At 28.8% G+C, this 20,435-nt stretch overlaps 2 protein-coding genes across 2 annotated transcripts; one reads left to right on the top strand and one right to left on the bottom strand.

The window, feature by feature from the left end:
* Positions 1-186: 186 nt before the first annotated feature.
* On the bottom strand, positions 187-11,532 carry LOC114130852 (integrator complex subunit 3). The gene is made up of 17 exons (XM_027995916.2): positions 10,547-11,532; positions 10,220-10,484; positions 9,828-9,995; positions 8,854-9,119; positions 8,523-8,791; positions 8,309-8,454; positions 8,021-8,252; positions 7,063-7,142; positions 5,262-5,454; positions 4,601-4,774; positions 4,071-4,344; positions 2,905-3,108; positions 2,600-2,841; positions 2,320-2,527; positions 2,062-2,246; positions 651-1,000; positions 187-582 (listed from the first exon to the last, which is right to left on the bottom strand). Exons 2-17 carry the CDS (start codon positions 10,292-10,294, stop codon positions 508-510), a joined length of 3,141 nt encoding a protein of 1,046 aa, XP_027851717.1. The 5' UTR covers positions 10,295-10,484; positions 10,547-11,532; the 3' UTR covers positions 187-507.
* A 3,029-nt stretch (positions 11,533-14,561) lies between these two features.
* LOC114130864 (FNIP repeat-containing protein DDB_G0290617-like) lies at positions 14,562-19,824 on the top strand. Its single transcript, XM_050202381.1, has 2 exons — positions 14,562-15,049; positions 16,381-19,824. The coding sequence occupies exon 2, from the start codon at positions 17,192-17,194 to the stop codon at positions 19,103-19,105; it is 1,914 nt and encodes a 637-aa protein (XP_050058338.1). The 5' UTR covers positions 14,562-15,049; positions 16,381-17,191; the 3' UTR covers positions 19,106-19,824.
* Positions 19,825-20,435: the final 611 nt, after the last annotated feature.

The raw sequence follows: 20,435 nt of genomic DNA, 5'->3' as shown, positions 1-20,435 counted from the left end.
ATATTTTTTTACTAAATGAAAAAACAGGTAAATTTATTTAGCAAAGAATTTTATATATTTTTATTTTTTACAAACGATCATTTTCACCAAATTACCACCATTGTTTCTCTATATAACTTCTCTATATAATCGATAGGTTGTTTGTTTAGGATATACAAAAATGTATGATTATAAATGATGAAAAAATGTAATTCATTTAAATATATTCAGTTAAAAATATTAGTATTTACAAAAACAGTCACATTACAAACAATAAAAATAATGTACTACACTGTATTAACATGTTAATCGATTAACAATTTAAGAAAATAATTTTTCACCGATTTTTTTTTGTATATATATATATATACACACATATATATACTTTTTATTTAACATTATTACAATTAAATTAAAATTGGGGGGTAGGGGAGGAATTAAATTGTGGAAAACAACTATGTCTGTTTAACACTGTATAGTTTATGGTAGAGTATAAATGATTCTACCATGGAGTAAAGATACCTTATATCAATCACTATCAGATGCGACTGCATTTATTTTTCTCCGTTTTTTGGTCTGTCTTGGTTTTATAACTTCTTCCTCCTAAAAGAATACAAAAACCACATACTTGAATTGTGAACACTCAAATTCTACAAAAATTGTTAACTCACTTCACTAGACTCTTCAGAGCTTTCCGACAGGTCTTTTATCACAGATTTAGCATTTTTTTTGTTACTATTACCAAACGTAGGAGCTGCTTTACGACCACGTTTACCACTTGTTGAATTTTTATTGGTTGTTGGTGTATGTGGTTCATCCTCTTCAAGTAACTGAAAAAGGTTGCTAAACAACATGCGCTGTGTATCTGTACATGCAGCTTGTGCAATTTGCAAAGCTTTTTGCATGCCTTCGGCGCGAAACAGTACAGGACAAGTACCCCGACTGCGAATACGTTCCATGTGACCAAGTATTCGCTCAGCACTTGGTGGCGCTACGCCTCCTCTAGAACCTAAACCCTGTCCTGAAATAGAAATAATTACATAATAAAAAAAGGTTACATAAGTGTACTGCTCTGTTGTATATTAGATATGGAGTGAATCACAACTATAGGTCTGTTAAATTTGAATTAAATAATACATCATTGTATACAAAAAATGATTCTGAGCAAAAATGGACTATTTACCAAATAATAAAAATAATAATTTTTTTTTTGATAAAGCTAATAAGGTCAATTATTGTATTAATAGTACTTGATTATTATAATAAATATTTATACCATATTATATCAACTTATATAACTCAAAATTTAACAACACCTTTTGAAAATACCATAAAACAAGTGCATAATATAAATAGATAATATATTAAAAAATAAAAACTGTCATTCCGTATAGTAAAAACTAAAATTCATAACATAATACATGCATTAGTTTGAAGTTCTCATAAAGAATGATTTAAATTACAAGTAATAACAAAATAATTAACATTATTATTTATCAATTACCTAAATAAATAATTTCATTTAAATTGAAACTTATAATTTCTATAAAAAATAATTGTCTTTATATATATTTTTTAGATTTAATGGTTCTGATAAAAACTAGGCTACTAGGATTAAATTTTCAAGAATTTCTACCATTAATAATTTTTAATTGATTACCTATATAAAAAAAAACTAAAAAAAATTGAAAAATTATTATGTCTATGAATAGCTTAAATATTTTAAAAATTGTATTGCAAATAGAAATTTATAATATAAATATTTCGTGAAAATTTCAAGTGTCTAATAAAAGTTCTATTAAAAAAACAAAATCAATTTTGTCGAAAATTGGTTTCCGTTTTTCCTAAATGTTTTGTTTTTTCCAAATTATAAAAATAGGCACTAAGAATTTTTAAGTTAAACCTCTTGAAAGTACAAGTTAAATACAATTTTATAACAAAAACTACTTCCATTTTTTAAAATCGAAGCATTTTCATCTTCTCAAACAAAAAAAAACATCATGATAAAAACAATATATTCATCACTTCGCTCAGAGTCTAAAAAACATGTATCAATAAATTAAGTATGAAAAAATCAATTACCTTGTCCACGTTTTCTTTTAGTCGGAGACACAACTGGACATCTACTAATTAATAGTTGAGAAACAAGATTAGCTACATTATCCCCATGTTCCAAATACCAACTGGATATCACAGATATAACAAATTGGTCATTTAAAGGTTTAATTTCTCTACATAGTATGGGTTTCAATAAATCTAAAGTGGGCCTAGAACAATTTAAGTGGATGTTATTCATAATTATTTTTATTATATTATAAATTTAAAATTAAATTAACTTACTTTTCTTTTTTTAGCGTGAGCAAAATACTAGTCAGGGTTTCAGGATGATTATTATAGTCTAATTTTGTGATATTTGATAATATCACTTTAATATCAATGGCATGTGCAGACACTAATTGCCAAAAAAAATATTGTTCCATTGTTTCCCAATCCAACGAACTAGTTGCTAATGATGGTACAGCATCAGATCGAAACATGTTTAATTTACCTATAAAATAATTATAATAATTATTAATTCCTCCAAAAGATATTTATCATTAAAAAAAAAAAAAAAAAATACCTTGCAAAATTAAACAAATTATTTCTTGTATTTGTGAGCCATCAGTAGTAGATACAACTAAGTGTAAGAAATCTTCATTTCCAACAACTATCTTGGAAAACTGATTATAGACAGCTGGGATTAGCCAACAAAACATTGATGCATCATCTTCTTGGCACAACTGAAGATCACTCAATAAACATTCATTTAATTCAACTTCTTGAGTTTCACAAAATTCTTTGTATACATGAGACTTGATACCACTAAAAATAAAACATAAAATTTAGATAATTATTCCATTAATTCATGTCAAATTTTAAACTTACTTATTCGTTTTTCTATCAGCATTATTGTTTATTAAGCTGCTCACTTGCAAATAATAGAGTAATAAATATCCAATTCTAGTTTGGTGTGTTCTCATTTCAGCTAGCAATGATAAAAGTTGCAACCTACGTGAGTCATCTTCAGTAAATTGTGTTAGACTACGAAACATTACAAATAATGGTTTTCCAATACTGTCTTCCAATGCACTATGAAATTCAATAAAAAATAAAAAATAATTAATATGTATCTTAATCAGTGATTATTGATGCTTTGATTTCCAAATTATTCTGTCTCATGATATAGATAAATATAAAATAATCGTATAATGCATTTAATAAATAAAACAAATTATAAATCACCAAGACTAAATTAAAATATATTAATTTAAAGAGATATTATAATGTATATAAAGTAATTTATTTCAAAAACAAATTGAACATATTTGTACTAATCAACTCAACTGAGCTAAAATTTAAACTATACATATTGTGGTATTAAATAAACCTAATAATAGAACCCAGATTTATATGCATTTATATATATTTTTTTAAATAATCCAAAAAGTAGCTAGATCAGCTACAAGTTTGAATAATAGTCAATAAATCTGAAATATAAACTTTTATTTTGTATATTTTACCACTTTTCAACATGTACAGCATATTTCTATATTTTAAGATTTTTTTTTAGCATAATATGGATAGTTTTGAAATGCATAATATGTAATATTTTGATTATAAAATAACCTATTTATAGCTATATTTAGTCAATACAATTTATGAAGGAAACCTTATCTTATCTTCTGATGTATTACTAAAGTATTATAAAAATTCTGTCAGGACTTGTTATTTATAGTAATTTGTTATTGAGTACATTTTTGCGAATCATAATTTAGTCATAATTTAAGTGTCCGTAATTTATTTATTCAATTTTATTTATTTGTACTTAAAATGTCAAAAATTAGTGCAACAATGTTTAGTAGACTATAATCACCATTGCAAATTATTCATAACATAAAATTATTGTATATAAAGATATTGAAAATAGTGAAATTTAAATTTATTTTTATGGATATATTTCTACAAAATAAGGGAAAAAATGAATATTTTTAAAGTTTTTAGAGCATATAAATTAGTTCCCTACTAATAAACAATAATACTTAATAACTTACTCATCATTAAGTACAGATGGGAAGATCTTTTCTTCGATTTGATTTTTCAGTAAACACGCAACACAAGAACCTAATGCTGCTATCATTTCAGGATAAATATCATCATCTTGTACAATTAATTGAACTATTTTCTCCATAGCTTCACATTTTTTTTCATTATCCTTTTCAAAATATAATGTTTCAGTCTCCAGTCTCAATTCTTTGGTTAAAGTTTGCAAAGCTTCTTTATCCAAATCAGGAGGAAGCACATTTTTTTCTTTTAGTTTAACTTTCACTAAAAAGACAAGTAATTTAATTAATGTAGCATAAGAATGAATACATTTTCTAAGCAAAATGAGAAGGAATCTTGGCATTGAAAATATACCACCTATATAGTGAAAGTCTAGCAATTTGTGAATTTCGACCTAAACTGATTGTTACCAAGAATCCTTTTCACAGTGATCAGAGTATATATTACATATTATAAAAGTTATCCAAATTATATTTACAATAATTCGGATAACCTTGTATGTTTTAATTAATAAACATACATGGGGTAGTTTTATTAATAGCAGGTACACTGTTATTTTCAATGATAATGTTTTTCTTGGGACTTGTTTCAGATTCTTCATCACTAAATGAAATATCATCAGTTTCTGCTATTAAATCATCTTTAAGTGATGAAAGTAAATTATCCATTATGTCATCATTTTTAATAGGATCACCTGAAATAAAATTTGGATAAATTAATTTAGTAATATATTTAATATATAGAACGATTTTTTTTAACAGTGCTTATAATAATGAGAAGAATACATTTTTTAGAAAATTTAAAATATGTGAAATTGTAACACTTTGAATTCATTAATAATTTTAATTTAATAAGTCATATATACAGTGCCGGATTTAGAACAGGTGCCTTCCTAGGCCCTTTTAAATATGCCGCCTCTAACCCAAGAAAAAAAAAATAAAGTAAATATTTATATGATTTTTTTTCCATTTCTTATAAAATTTGCCGGCCTTGGCGTAAATTCGGCCCTACTTATATTATATAATTCACCACTGTTTTTTTTTTTTTTTTGTAAGCCCAATATAATATATTCAATATTTACATCAACATGTTTCTTAAGTCAGCCTTGCTTCAAATTATGTAAAAATAATAATGGTAGATTCACCAATAAAGGTTAAATCATAACTAAAAAAATATATTACCCTGAACAGCAGGTGGATCACAAAATTCTCTGAAAGTATTTTGTATCATAGCTCTAAGTTCACCATCAATTCGAGGATTTGTAAACAAAGGAACTAATGATGCTAAAACTCTTTTATCAAGAATTTGCCTCAGTGAAACAAAAATACCATTGCGTATTCGCTCTGATTGAGCTGGATAAAAATTGGTAATAATCTGAAATAAAAAGAAAAATATTCAACAATTAACAAAATTAATATATTATTTTAATTATACAGAATAATATTTATTAATGTAAGTTTGAAACCATAAGAAAAGATTTAAACTAGATTATTTAGAAATCAAATTAAATAATTAACAATAAAAAAAAAAATGATAAAGGGTGAATAGGATACTTTAAAATGCGTAAAAATTTAATATGTAAAAACATGTACTTATGACAAAATATGTAAAATAAAATACAGTTTATTTCATTGGAAATCACTTGAAACAAATTTATCACTTACCTAAATTAATTTATCTAGTGACAATAAAAATATGTATTTTACATATAAATCTGAGCCCTAACAATAACATAAATATTTTTCCACTTTAAATCATTTCTTAATAATAATAATTTAATTGTATTTTTTCATACCTATTCAATTTTAATGGGTAAGTACCTTGTTTTAGTTTCAAATAACATTAATGGATAGCTTTATGTTCTAGCTTTCCTTTAACTAGACAGTGACATATTTTATAGTAAGTAATAGGGATTTTCTGAATTTTAGATGTTTACATATTTAAATTAAAAGTTACAGGTGTTTATACTGTTATACTATGAGAAAAGTCACAAATATTATAAAGAGGTATAGATATAGTATAAAGTATAAATGCAGTGTGTAAAAACTAAAATTTTACAATTTTCCTAATACTATGCCCCAGCCATGGAGGTCTGGACACACCTATAGTATATATTTAAATTGTTATTTTCTTAGATTGGAACAGTTGCATTGGTTCTTAATTTTTTTTTTTTTTTTTTAATTATTTCTTGTATTAATAATGAGTACCTACTTCTAATTTTAATTGTTTAATGTTGACACTTTGTAAATTTAAAAAAAAACGTTTATAAATTGATAAATGTCTGGATGGCCTAAATAAAATATAGCATTAAATATTTTTAAATGGAAAGATTCAAAACTATTAGTGATTGTCGCCAATGAATAATGAAGCCCAAGTGTTATGGTTGATTTTATATTTTATTTAAAATAATCCTCACACGGCTTAAACTCAATAGTATATTTTTAGTTCACCAATCGCAGAATCAATTAGTATACTAAATACTTTTCATTTATACCTGGGACTCAATTATTAGTATATAGAGCTTTAAAACTATAACTCACAATTAATTTTTTTAAGGTTTTATTAGAAAATTTAAATTACTAAAGAAAATAATAACATATAAATATTGGGCACAATCTCAACTAGCTTTTTCACACCTTAAAGTCTTTAATATATTATAAAGGTAGACAATTTGTTCAGATACTACAGAATTTTCCAAACAGTCACACTTTCTCCCTCTATTAATTACATACATTTATATTTTATACTTTTTTATTGCTTAAAAGCAAAAAATTATAATAATTTGTATTTATCTTTGCTTTTTCTGAACTATTCTAATCTAAACATCCCCTGCACAGAGCAATTAACTGATAAAATAAACCTATTGCAGAGATATTGTAATATGTTAGCATAATAAAATATAAAAATATGTTATCACTGAAGGTTAGTAATACTAGATCAGTAGAATCTACTAAAAACTTAAGCTTTAAAATATATAATTACTCGGCATAAAAAGTCCAGCAAACTGGCTGTTACTGTTGGATGAATACGTAAAGAGTTTAGCATAACTAAAATTGCTGGTTCTGTAAAAAAAAATATACATATAAATATAAATACATAAACACATTTTTCATATAAAATTTTTAATATAAGTATTGATGTATTTTTTTTTTATATAAATGATATAATTAATTAAAATACATTTGAAAGTAGTACACTAAATTAAAATCTCAGTCAACCATGATTTAACCGACACTACAGTGCTACACCCACATATTTTATATCCGTTACAAAAGTGAATATAACAAATTCTTAATAGTTTATGTATTGTTAACCTGTCGTTGGTGTCACTATGAGCATTTCGCTCACATAATTACCATTTTTAGAACCACTAGTTTATATTTCATTCGAATTTGACAATACTATATAAATGCTCCATTGAGTTATTTATGAAAATGAATACGGAAAAAAACATTAAATGTTATTAAATAAACTAACAAAGTTATTGAAGTCCAATGTTACCGTATACGTAATAATACCATAATATATATATTTTGGCATTGTGCTCGCCGCAGTGGTTTACGCCGTCACTGATCGCCTTATTTATTTACTATATTATCTTTATATTTTATTATTATGTTTTAGTAGTTCAATATTGATATTTGTCAGTACTGTGGTATATTAATTTGTATGCTCACACGTGTATTTTAATAGGTGAGCAAAACGCTAACACGACACCAACAGTGTTAAAATATTAGCGAAACCAACGACGGGTTAATATTGGAGAACAGTTTTATAAATATATATATTAATACATTTATAGAGGATATTAGAAACTGGGCATGTGTGATTTTATTTTTTAGAATTTGGTACCTTAGATTTGCAATATTTTTCATATGTAAGACAAAGACCATATAGGAGGGTATCTTATAAAGTTTTTGAACAATTTCTGATTACTTACCAATGTTCATAATATTATCATGTTTTGGATCATAACAAACCCAATCATAAAATAGAGCCATTTTGGCATTAGCTAAAGCTATATTTGATGTACATGTAGTAATAAGCCAACCAATAACAGCCCAACGAGGTATTATGTCTGAACACAACAACTCATTTGTAGGATGTATTAGTCCAACAATAAATCGAATTAAATCACTTCTTAAAGATTGTGCTTCAGGAGTATTCAAATACTGCAAAATAAAATAATATTATTTTGGAGAAAACAAAACAAAAAATTTATTTTTACTTTGTTTTGGAACCATTCCTGGTATCTTTTATGATGACCAAATCGAACTGAAGAAGTAAAAAACACTAGTTTACGTTCCATATCAGGTGTTAGTCTTGATTGTAAAAATCTTCGAGATGTTCGGGTTTCTAATATTTGTATAATACCTAAACATTTAATAAATAAATACAATTTTTTGAATAATACATGTATTTTTAATCATAACTATAACTACCATTTGTTAAAGTCGGACTTAATGATTGAGGATTATGAAGTAAATCTTTCCACAATGCTTCAAATTCTGGTATACGTGAAACATTTTGTAGTAATCTTATTAGATCTCGACCAATAACCAAACAATCTGTGAAACGATCACGTAGTAATGATATAGTGAACGCCACTTCTCGATTGCGTAGAGGAATTAAACTACTGTGATCTTCAATAAAACGTAAAAAAGAATAAACAACCGATGCAATCAACCAAGGAAATCTCTCTAACCATTTTCTAAAAAATAAAAAACATTATATGAAATGTTATAAAAATGTATATTTCAATATAAATCATACCTATGGTCTTGATAAAGATCAAGGAAATATTCAATGAGTGCAATATTGGTTGAAGAAATATCACCACCTGCTGCATTTCGCATAAGGTTCCAACAAAGGTTATCTACACCAGCAATGTTGTTGCGTACCATTTCGCGAACTAACCATAACAGTTGTTTGCGAGGAGCATCTAAAAGTCGACTCCATTTTTCTAAAGTAAATTGTTGTAAATGAGATATAATACTTTGTAGACCATCGCGTGATAACAAAGTTAAATCTCTATATATCTGTTGAAAAAATAAATGTAGAATTAAGATTATTTTAACAAAAAATATGAATTATAAATAATTTGTATTAGGTATCAAGAAAGTTATCAACAAATAGTTAAGTGCTATAATATATATATATATATGATAATGTATATCTGTTTATATATAGTACTTAGACCAACAAGGTAAGTTCTTATACAATTAGTGTTTCATTAAATATAGTACTTTCAATCAAGAGCAGCAACTAGTAGTAATACTGACAATCTAACCACCAAATAAGTCCTAATGTCACATCCAAGTGCTATGAGTCTATGATCTATATACTACAAAATATTAAAGGACCCTTTATCATGATTTTTTTTTTACTATACCTACCAAAATTAAGAACCAGTAGGTAGGTTATTAAGTAGGTAATTTAACTCTAAAAAAAGAGAAATGAATACAAATTCAAATATTTCATTTTGGGAGAAAAAAATAATAGTTATTAACAAATGGGAATTAATATTCAACAGTTTTCTTGTGCATGATAAATTTTTCAACAACAATAATTTTATACCGATTTGAATTAGTACTAAGCAATATAGGAGATAAGTATAAATTATGTTCAATGAACAAGGCGCATAATACCATGAAAAATAATACTTCTACAATACGCCATGGAAAAAAAAACACTGCAATTGAGATTCAATTGACATTTTGAACAAGACATGGCACATGCATACATACTTTGTCAGCATTTTTTGTGTCTAGAAGCACAGCCGTCAACAGTCCCAAACTGATGACTTCCTCCTGGCTCTTGTCCTTGCTGATGTGGCTGGTGAGTGCGTCGTGGTATTCGCGATCATTAAGGCCGGTCGTTATGCTCTGGAGGGTCTGATAACACCGTTCGTATTTCTAAGGGATAAAACAAAATAAAGACCCGACATCGATGGATGATACGACGACGGTCAACGCACAAAGCTCGCGCACACAACGTACAATATTATACGACGACGACGACGTGCGGGTCGTGCACACACACACGGCACGGCATTGTTATAGTATCGTTTCGTACAAGAGTGCGAGCGAGGTACGGCGCGACAGAGCGGTTGATCGTCGACGACTGGCGCTTCTCTTACCTCTTCGATCTCGTCCTTTCGCTCGATCAACGAGTACGTGAATAACTTCAGCTGTTGCTGCTGCTGGGCGGTCATGGTTCCACGGCAATGCGGCTATCATCAAACAATAATATAGTGTAACGCCACAGCCGCCACCGACATAACAGTGACACCGACAAGTCCGTCCCCGTCTCGCTGCTGCTCACGTATCGTCGACACGCACGTGCACCAGAATATTGGTGGCCAGACCCATGTTCCGGCGGCCGGCGGATGAGGTCGGTGGTCCCTGCAGACCACGAGATTGTGGGCAGATCGTCCGCGATGGTATTATTTTAATACGGTTACTACCTACGTGTTCGGTGGCGCGCGCACACACACGTTGCGGTCTGGGCGACTGGTCCAGCTGACGATATAGTGACGAGTGACGACTAAGGGTCGGCCGAACAGAAGTGATGCGTGACACGATCGAGCCAAGGACGTGTCGAGAGTTGATCGTTGTAGTCGTTCGCGAACAATGCAACGGTCGATCGGTGACGGTGGTTTTTGTGGTTGTTGTTGTTGTTGTTGTTGTGAAATGTGTTGCGACAGTGGCTAGCGGCAAGTCGATTCGGGACTAGGGATAACGTTCGCTGAAACGTTTTTCGTTTATTTATTTATTTAATAATTTTTTTTTTTTCCCCCGTCGTCAATTCGAAACACGATAACGTCGCGCGCGCGCCGGATCGGACCCTTACGCGCCTACGTGCGTGCGAGCGTGCGTACGGTAATGAACATAATAATAATAATAATAATAATAATAATAATAAATAATAATAATAATAATAATATTATAACGTCTCGGCCGCGGACGAGTCGGACGACGGACGACAACACCGGAGAGAGACGGAGCCGAAACGAGATTTAGTGGGAGCGTGACGCGAGGAGAGAGGATTTTTGGCGTCCCACAAAATGTGTGCGCGCCTATATTATTATTACTACGATGGTGCCCGATGTCGGCCACACCGCGTGTGGGATATCGCGTGCGTTGTGTACAGTATGTTAATGTGATAATGGAAAAAAAAAAAAAAAAAAAAACGAAATTTCGAAAGAAAGAGAAACAAACAAACCGCGACGAACCGACGACGACGGTGATAGATAAAGAATGAACGAGGGGGAGTGTTCGTGTGATAGCGCACTGGGCCAGCAGTACGACGGCGAGTGCGCGCGCACGCGTTCGGTGTAACGACGACGACGACTGCTGTACGACGGCAGGCCTGCGATAATATTATCCACTGCGAGCGCGGCCGACTCGCGAACCGTCCCGATAGCGAGTGCTGACTGCTGAGCCGCCGATCGTCGCGCACCGAGCCGCCGCCGCAAAGAGACGGACGACGTATGTTCGGCCGGTGCGTGCTATACGCTACGGTGTAGCACGCGGCGATATCCGTCCCGTCCGTCGTGTTTTTCTCTCTTCGCTTCTGCCCTCGATATTATAATATACATATTGTTTTCGTTCAGAGCGTTCCGTTTCTGGCCGGTTCCTTTTCCGCGTCCTCCCCTCCACCCGAGTCGTTAAAACGTAACGATTCCGTTCGCGCGAAAACACCGTATAACGTGTGCATACGACTGATTTTTTATTTATCCACAGTATAGTGACGACGACGTTTGCTTATCCAAAGATATAATATGATAATGATTAACAATCCGCGCCGCCCTTTAACTGATCGATTAACATTTAATGATGACAATACATATTTATAGGTATTCGCCGTATTGCTCGCTACTGTCCAGCTAATCGCTATAATTAGGCACCGTCGTAATAAAGTTATCGGCGGCTTAACGTCACGGTTTAATAATAATCGTAGTCAGTAGAGTTACTTATTAATTCGTAATGTCGCCAGCAGACACGCGACGTATGGATTTCTAACGACGGGCGGAGAGCGTAGCTCACTCTGTCGGGTGACCGATCGGCTTTATTACCGCGCCTCCGACTCGTACACTCCCGAAAACCGCTTCGTCGAACCGGTGTGTGTACGAGCGAAGCGTGCACCCGAAGCAGTGGCATAGCCACATAGTCTGGCTACGCCACTGACTCAAAGTCGACTGATGTCTACTGTCGAACCTCCGCTTCAGTTGACATAATGATTTTGGTTTTGCTCAGTCACTCGGTTCGCATTGCTGTTATATGCCCCGAGAGCACCGACTTTATACACTGCCATATCCAACAATTCCAATTTCCAACATGACGTTTTGAATAGCAAAAACGCTTAGTTTCGCAGAACCCGGACACCTCAGTTGTAGTAGTCATTGAGTAAAGCAGTTTGAGTATTAGATTAGATATCATGGGCGTTCTCTCGGGGGGGATATGGGGGATAGGTCCCCCCAAGGTTCTTTATTTTCTAACATATTGATGATACACATTTTGTCTACTTTTGGTTACCCTCACGGCTTATCATGTAACCATTTCTTTCATCCCTCTCCATTAAAAAATCCTGAAAACGCCTCTGTTAGATATAATATAATATACTTTAAGATTAGATGCGAGATGTGCCGTTTATGATTTTCCTCACCTTTTATTTAGTACCTACCAATATATTATTATTCCACCACGTACAGCTGCCTACTGAGACACATAAATACATTATATGCGTTTACTCGATTTTAATGATAATTTGAATAAGTGATACACATACGCGATAACGAACACTTAAAATGTATCGAAATGTTAATTTTTATTTTTTATTAATATAATATTTTATTTGAATGAAATTCTTCATACCTATTGGCTATTATACTTATTGTGGATTTGTTCATTAGTGCATATAAAACGGGCCCTGTTATTAATATTCAAAAGAAGGAATGATTTCCAATCTACCTTTAAAATCAGACGGGAAACATGGAAATACTTTTAGTATGTTATGTATTGTATTAGGTAATTGGTTTAAAGATTTAAACTCACCCCCTCTCCTCGTCATGTTGGTTATTTACAGCTCTGAGTTTATTTTATAAAATAAATAAAAACGTATATGACGTAGGTAAGTAGGTATTTATTCAGTATTTTGTATACACACTCATTTAATAGGTATTTATGTTCACAAATTATAGAGTATATTATATATTTTTGAGGTATTTTGGATTTAGGTATAAAATATTAAAAATCAAATCCGAGTGATAAATTATTTCACAGACGCAATAAACTGTTAATTGTATTATCACACGAGTAAAAAATATAATAACACTCATCCCAGAATACTTGATTATACCTATTGGATTTTAATATTAAATAACTCCACCTGTCAAGACTCTAGAACACAGACGGTAGTTTTAATTATTAATTGGGTTATTAATTAAATGTATAATGATAATTAATAATTCTAAATGGTACCTACCTACTACCTACGGTCCGGTACTTAGGTTGTTTAAACTAACTGATTCTTGAGTTTATCGCAGGGTTTTGTACTGTTTAAATATTTCTCATCCGGCTCGCGATTACAGGACACGGGCTTTTATAATTTATAAATTAGGTTGAGAAGGTTGTGTTGAAAGTTTGGAACATTTTCTGTCAGACGCTACGAATCTTCAGCCAATATTTCATTTTAGGATTGATAGATGGTTGCATTGACACGGCGTGTTTATTAGTTCGGCTTTACTGCTCTAGGTTATATCTTCTGACTGGTTACCAGTAAATTGGTCTAATTTCGCCGCAAATGTACATTTAATGTTAAGATGAATTGATGTATCGATGTGTATTGTGCGTAACAGCGTAACCCATGAAAATTGTACCTAGGCCTAATATTTGATTGATGTTTCTTTGTTATATATAATTTAACTACCTATATTAGCTCTATTAATTATTATATTATTGTTGTACACTTGTACAATATATTAACGTATGTTGTTAAAAGCCGAACGGTGTTAATTTCAGAAAATTAAAATTTAGATTATTGTTAAGCTAATTAATTAAAACGTCAAACTAAAAATGTATACCTTATAGCCTGTAGGTAATTAGTAATTTCTTTAACTATATAGTTGGGTATAGGTATGAATTTAAAATCATTTATATATACGAATTACGAATATACACAAGTATAATAATGAAAGTAGGAAACACGTTACAGCCGTTTATTTTAGAACAAATATACATAAGCAACGGTGCAGTTACAAATAAAACAATAAAATAAATAGCATAGGTATTAACTAGAAAGTTCTATTGTAATTACTAATTTTTTATCACAAAATATTTAATATTTATATTAGCATTACGATTAAATAGTAAGGAACATAAACTATAATAACAAAGACAACAATGATTAAACAACTTTAAAAATAAGGTTTATTCAATTATTGTGGAATTATAGAATCGATAAATAAACAATACACGTACCTGTTTCAATACACGTTAAGTTTAACAGTATACACGTACACTATTATCGGTATAAATAAACGTGTTGTGAATTATGAGTAAGCATTACACACTTACACATTGTGATTTACCTTTAAGTTATGATTTATAGTTTACCATACCTATGGTATACTACTGTAGAATACTAGTCGGGTTGGTAAGTACTACTTACTGTATAACAATACACTGTTTAATCTATAATGTATTGATATTTCTTCAACGTATGTAATGTTTTAAACGGTTTTTTTTTTTTAAATTATTAAGTGTTCAGTGTTTAAAACAATACAGTTTAAATTACAAAGCAGTACACTTTTGGTTGATGTTTCTACGAAATACTATTATTTTTTTCTACTAAAATAAAGGTGCCTATAGAGTTGTGAAATACATCAAACGCGCAGTTATTCAATATTTCAAATTTCAATTGCCCATGAAGAATTTCTTCATCTATCAAAACATTACTTGTCTAAAATGTGAGTATAAACGTAACATATATCATTTTCTATTCTCCATTAATTAATTTTAGTACAAAAGATTTCTTTAGTTTATAAAATAAGTAAGTTTATCAATATAAGTTATATATATTATATAACCTAGGCGTTGTACCCAACTGTAATATCTATGTTAATAAAAATTAAAAAGTTTAAAAAGTTGTAGATTGTATTTATTTATATAAATATCATTACATGTTATTTGATTATTTCAAATATTTTTTTCTTCGATGACGTTATTTTTAACCAATCTTATTGGTAGCTTACCTTTAGTTACCTAGATAGTTTGATTTTATATTTTAATACAAATTGTTCTATATTTACTCATCGCATATATAGGTACGTACGTACAACGCACTTATTACCTAGTGATTACTATACTTAAAATACTCTGTTATTAATACATTCAAATCACTTTACCCTTTATTTGCTATTGTAATAAATAATAATATATTATCTATTATCTAGTACCTATATCTATAATATTGTATATAAATATAAAATTATATCTCGTATAATATACCAAATATCAATAAACAGAGGTTCTGAACCTGTCTTTTTCTTATCTTTTTCTGTATTCTGAACCTTGAACGTTACAAGTTTTATCTATGTCCTACGAGCTATAAGTTTATGACACATGTTATAGCACGGTATATGTCAAATATTATACGTATTACAAGTCACAACAAGACTAGACGTATTCTATTGGTTTATATTTGGCTAGATAATTTAATTACCAATTAAGCGTAGTATGAATAGTATAATATTATAGTAATAAATAATAATAAATGGTAAAATAGTTTTATAAGAATGAATAGATATTGATCTTCGGTACTTAATTATTTATATCAACAATGATATAATCCGACGTTTCTGAAAGTTTAAACTTTATTTAAACAACAATAAAACAATTATACAAAATAGTAAATACAATTTAATATACTTGTTGATGACTTCACTAAATTAATTTATGATCCACTCGATGGCAACTTATAGAAGTTAAAAAAATAAACTTAAACACCCTTCGAGTCTTAAAAATAAATCTATTGATACAACTTTTATTGAAAACAGCCCAGTGTTTTTTGAATCTATAAAGAGAATATAAACAAACAAACAAACAAACAAACAATTATTTTCATATAAATAGATTACCTCCAAATAATTTTAACTTTAATTCGTTCATTAAAATTTGTTTTTAATTTTTATTGGTAAACTAATGATACACCATATTATAATATAATATATACAACGAATGTTACGTCAATATGTTTGTATAATAAATAATAAATTACCAATTATTAATTCTGTTTCAGATAATGATACAACAATATTGTCACAATAAATATTGTATTGATTACAATAAGTGGAAATGGACCCACAGTTAACCAAACAATTAATTCGAAGACGATTGATTTTAGAAAATTCTTTGGAAGATTCGATAAATTATGAAAATAAAATAAATAATATTGAAGTATCTTCAATATTATTAACAGATAATATACCATCAAATAATATAAAACACAATTTTCTAGAAAAAATCAAAAAATTTGAATCATTTGGTGATAATCAAATAAAAAAAACACATCAAAGCATTGTAGACAAATCTCGTAATAACACTGAAATTGTCAATAAATTTAATAATCTAAATAAAGATATAGTATCAAAAAGAATACAAATAACAAAGAAACTTGAATTTGACAATACTGAGGACTTATATAATAACAATAATAAAAAAGATAATTTAAATGAAAAAATAAAACAATTTGAAACATCATTTCTAAAAAATAATAAAATCTTAAAATTAAACACGAAAAATGTTAAGGAACATCTACAGACATCAAATGAGTTAACTAAAACATTGAAAAAAAAAAGATGCAGTAAATCTGATTATAATAATTGGGAAATAGACAAAAACTGGGTATACTATACGGATTATTCAAGTGTAAATAATAAAAAAATGTGAGTTATTCAATAAGAAAAAAAATAAACTGGAATCAGTTATAAAATAATTCTACCATACAATAATGATTTAATTTTTTAATATATAACACGCCATGCTGTTTATTGTTTAAAATAAAATTTATCTAACCATTTTCTTGATAACCAAATTTATATAATTTAAGTATGGATAACTGGGATAACTTGACTTGCGGTACAAGTATATCCTTTACACCTAACAATGACACTAATCCAATTGGCAGTATCAAAACTGGAAATACGCACAATTTAAATGCACTTGGTTCAGAATGTTCAGATGCAGATGATAAAGTTAAATTAAATAATTCACAACTCTTGTCTGTAGATGGCTGGGAGAATTATCAAAAAGAACTTATACAGTTATGTTTTGAATTTTGGGAAGTAAACGAAACACAAGATAATGTAAACATTAATTTACAGTCTGATTCGACAAATGAGCTACTAATACCATCATCATTATTTGCCGATAATTGTCACAGAAATATCATTGAATTTGAATCAAAATCCACTGCCGAGAATAATGTTATTATTTCGGACAAACTTCAAAACAAAGAATGCGTTGAAATTAATGATAATTCTTTAAAAAGTAAATATGAACACAATCTAGATATTCAAGGATTTTCTAAAGCTATGAATAATAATATAGACGCGAAAACAAATGAAAATAATTTAAAAATTATCGAAAACAGAGTAAATAAAAGAACCAAGAAAAAATTGAAAACATTTTCTTTTTATAAAAATACGAGCAAACAGGTTAAAGCATCTAAAAAAGTACAACCATTAACTTTTGATAATTATACATCATGCACATTGGAAGACTTAAGAAAATATAAAAAATGGTTGGACTCAGTTGATAAAGTAAATACATTTAATCCAGATATAGATAATAATGATGACAATATCAAAGAAAATAACTATTTTGATAAAGTATACTGTGATAAAACAAATAACTGTAATACATATTCATTAGATTTCGAAGCAAAAGAAATGGAACAAAAAGTTCGAAAACTTATCAAATCATTAAATGAAAAAGATAAATTGTTCTCAAGTATAGGAATAAACGAACAATCGGCTAAATTTGGATCGTCAAATAAATTTAAATGTTTTTTTAAAAATGCTTTTCGAGGAACTCAGAACGAATTAGATACACACATTTTAGATGACTACACACAATTTATCAATCACAAATTATATACATGGCAAAGTTTATTAAATTGCTTAGAAGATATTAGACAAAGAAAGTCTTCTACAATAAAAATTTGTAATCCTTTAGAAGATACAATTAAGTATAAATTTTCTGAAATAAATTTTCACAATTTAAAAATGACGGATAACTACGATGACAATAATTCCAAATTTGTCAATATGAACGATAATTTCAGTGAAATGGGAAAGCTGAAAAAAAACAAATTCTTTAAATTGCTCAATAAAACAAAAAGCACTATGGATATGCGTACATTAGTTAAACGGACTAGAGAACAAAATAGTACTGATAGCATTCGAGTGAATAATTACCAATGTACATCGAACCAAATTATCGATGATAAAATGCCTAAAATGGATATTGACATTTTAGATGTGGTCAAAAATCGGAAATCTCCGGGTGAGATTCGAAGAAGCTTATCAGATACTGATCTGCAATTCATAACATCTGATTACAATAAGAAATCAAAACAAATTGGAAATAATATCACCAGAATCAGTGGGGAAAAATTAATCTGCATCGAAACGTCGATGACAAATAAAGAACGCAATCGTTGTTGGGATGGTGTGACTAAAGAATTGTGGGAGGAGCGGCAAGAGACATTCCAGACGGCAGTGGCTCGTTTAGAGTACGTAGGAAGCACATTTAAGGAGCAATGTCGATTGGATGGACTGAAAACTTTATGCAAGGTAGATGTATTAGCGGGCTTTGGGTATTCTGCAGAAGCTGTCGATCTATTTGTATCCACACTGCCATTGAGTAAGAACCCTGATCTAATGATTAGGAAAGCTGAAGCAGCGTACGATTGGAAGTTTTTCTGTCATCTTTCTATGTGGCGTTATTCCTATAAGGATTGAAACATAAATTAAACATTGCTAGATTATTTTATAATTATGCACTAGTAGTGGCAACTAATTTTTAGTACCTATTGAATATTACCTACTTCATATTTTGTGGTTTGTATTTGTAAGTATTTTATAGGTATCTTTATTCGTATCTATAATCTATATACATCATAAGTGTTATTATAACAATAATTATACTAATTACTAATTAGCATTACATTACTTAAACAATATGTATAGGTACAAAATGCAAATAATAAATGATTTGTTGATTGAATTATATTTTTATATTTTGTAATAATTCTATTTTATATTTGTGAATAATTTAAATCGAATTGTACATAATAAAATATACTTATAAATAATTTTTTTTACTTTTTAAACGATTGACAATTTATGATTTTATTTATAAGTACGTTAAAACTTTTAGGTAGGTACATAGCTTTTTGTGTAATGTAACCTGTTCTGTATACAAAGCACCTATAGTATTATAGAAAATAACCAAAAGTTTACTATTTAATTTATTTAGACTGCAGACGTAAAGTAATTTAAAAAATTAACAATTACTAATTACCATTAATTAAGTATCAAATTTAAAATAACTAAATAAATACTTAATAACTTTAAATAATACTATATGACTTATTTAAACTGTAAACAATAAATATATTTTAATATTTTATTATTTTTATTTTTATGTTGAAATAAATTAAACATTAAATATTTTTAAATTGGTATTTATTTATTCAAATAGTTTTAGTTTAAACCCATGGAAATTTTTATTAAAATAAAATATTTAATGTATTATATTATACATAATATATTTAATATGATGATTTTTAGTTTCTATGGGAGTCAAATAGTAACTATAATTTTTGATTTTTGTGGTGTATCTACTATCTATATACATAATTAAGGCCGTTGTTTTGCGGGATGCAAGGAAGTGTATTTGCATCCAATTCCAATAGATTGTTATATATTATCCGATATATTTTATAGATTTTTATTGAAATCAATAAATGTTTTTTTAACATAAATACATAATAATTGATAGTTTTAGACATGGTATATTTTCTAAGACCGAAGTTTTACACATTTTTAACGATAAAAGTGATGTTTTTTAAATTTTAATTCTGCTAAGATATAGATATATTTACTTAAGATTTTATAAGAAAGTATATTATCTTCTTAAATAATAACTATCTTAAATAAATTATATTCTGAATGCTTAAATGTTAAATCATTTATAATTAAAAAAATACTAATAATGTATTTTTTTTATGTATTATGTATGATGTATCGACTTATTTTCACTTGGATAACAGAAAAATCAATAAATTAT

This window comes from Aphis gossypii, chromosome 2, assembly GCF_020184175.1.
Source record: "Aphis gossypii isolate Hap1 chromosome 2, ASM2018417v2, whole genome shotgun sequence".
Classification (NCBI taxonomy): Eukaryota; Metazoa; Arthropoda; class Insecta; order Hemiptera; family Aphididae; genus Aphis; species Aphis gossypii.
The sequence above is the reverse complement of the archived record's forward strand: the minus strand, read 5'-3'. Positions and strand labels throughout refer to the sequence as shown.